The sequence below is a fragment of the Colobus angolensis genome, unplaced genomic scaffold (genome assembly GCF_000951035.1).
Source record: "Colobus angolensis palliatus isolate OR3802 unplaced genomic scaffold, Cang.pa_1.0 Scaffold3413, whole genome shotgun sequence".
Taxonomy (NCBI): Eukaryota; Metazoa; Chordata; class Mammalia; order Primates; family Cercopithecidae; genus Colobus; species Colobus angolensis.
The window spans coordinates 1-1,860 of NW_012116726.1; the positions used below are offsets into that span (position 1 = coordinate 1).

At 45.2% G+C, this 1,860-nt stretch overlaps 1 protein-coding gene across 1 annotated transcript in view; it reads left to right on the top strand.

The window, feature by feature from the left end:
- Positions 1-240: 240 nt before the first annotated feature.
- LOC105519269 (nucleoside diphosphate-linked moiety X motif 19, mitochondrial-like) overlaps positions 241-1,860 on the top strand; it is a gene marked incomplete at its 5' end in the record, with an annotated part of 10,987 nt that continues 9,367 nt past the window's right edge. Inside the window, 2 exons of the mRNA XM_011952581.1 lie at positions 241-361; positions 939-1,146. Of these exons, the coding sequence (XP_011807971.1) occupies positions 241-361; positions 939-1,146 (329 nt within the window). The remainder of the gene's footprint in view (positions 362-938; positions 1,147-1,860) is intronic.

Here is a 1,860-nt window from a genome sequence, read left to right on the forward strand (position 1 = left end):
GGTGAAACCCTGTCTCTACTAAAAATACAAAAAATTAGCCGGGCGTGGTGGCAGGCGCCTGTAGTCCCAGCTACTCGGGAGGCCGAGGCAGTAGAATGGCATGAACCCAGGAGGTGGAGCTTGCAGTGAGCCAAAATCATCGCACCACTGCACTCTAGCCTGGGTGACAGAACGAGACTCCATCTCAAAACAAAAACAAAAACAAAAACCTTTGAAGTTATTCCGTATCCATTGAATCAGCTCCTTTTATCTAAATGTCTATGGAAAGAAGGCTCAGGAAGGACAGCAGAATGAAGCCGCTGAAGTTTACCGGGCAAACACTGCTTGGGTGAAACCCTACCAAGTTATTACTCTCTCGACGGTAAGCCGAGTCATGCCGGGTGACTTCCTGAAAGCTGCTGTTGCTCCTGATGCTTCACTGCTGTTGTACCATGTGGCACACATCACCGCATCACAAAGCATTTTGGTTGCTGAAGTCCCCATAGGGCCTAGGAGAGCTTTGTGGTGTTCATCATTATATCCTCAGGATCTAGCCAAGTACCCATTTCCTGGAAGAATAAACAGGCACCAAATTCTCAATCTACTGTGATGAGTTTACCCTTTGGAGTCTTTCTTCTTTCAGCAGGGACCAGAACCACCTTACCCTCTTTGCATCTCCCACCTCTTAGGCTGAACAGCTCTCCCAGGTCAAGCCTCGGTGGTCTGCCCTGGTTTATTTACTAGTTCTGAGGATCAGTGTCCCAGTAAGCAACCTCTTAAGAGGATCAACCCAGCTTTCTTCCCTGAATCTTTTCATGTTGTCTTGGAGGGATCTCACAGGGTGCATTAATGAATTCATTTTACACATTCAGTTCTACCTTAGGTACTGATCTGACTATCTCAAGTCTCACATTGTTTATGGCATAAACCTTAGGAAACCCTGCCTTTGTCTTTCACAGTGGTCATCTCCATCGGAGACAACTGAAAGTTTCTTATCAAAAGAAATTTGGTTGGCACCCCCACAGTTCTACGAAGTGAGAAGACTTGCAAACTTTGCCTCTTTCTCTGACTTGCACAAATTTTGTTTGGGTCGTGCATTAGAAGGACTGGAAAGGTGGTTGCCTATCATCTTGTTAACTGCTGATGGGATGGTCCATCTTTTACCAGGTAAGCCAGTGAAGCATCAGTGCTTTGGTTAGTATCCACATTCAGTGCCCTGGGCTGCATGGCAGTATTGCCCAACATAGAGACAGGAATTACAGTCTGTGTTTTGTAGTCTACAGGTATTAGCTAAGTAAGATCAAAGCCTATAAAATATCCATATTATTATAACCAGAAATTCTGCATAATGTCATATACATACACATACATTTATATTAATATATTTCCTAGACATTGACAAAGGTCTTTCTCATGTCATTTCTCACTTTTTCTTTTTTTTTTGAGACAGAGTCTCCCTCTGTCACCCAGGCTGGAGTGCAGTGACACGATCTTGACTCACTGCAACCTCCGCCTCCCAGGTTCAAGCGATTCTCTGCCTCAGCCTCCCGAGGAGCTGGGATTACAGGTGCCCGCCACCAAGCCCAGCTAATTTTTGTATTTTTTTTTTAGTAGAGATGGGGTTTCACCATCTTGGCCAGGCTGGTCTCGAACTCCTGACCTTGTGATCCACCCGCCTTGGCCTCCCAAAGTGCTGGGATTATAGTCATGAGCCACCGCGCCTGGCCGATTTCTCACTTTTTTGCATTTTACGTTTGAATTACAAGAACTCGTAAGTTGTCATCTAATTTGAATTAGGGAGCTTTTTTTTTTTTTGAGACAGTTTTGCTCTTGTCACCCAGGCTGGAGTGCAATCTGGGCTCACTGCAACCTTTGCTTCCT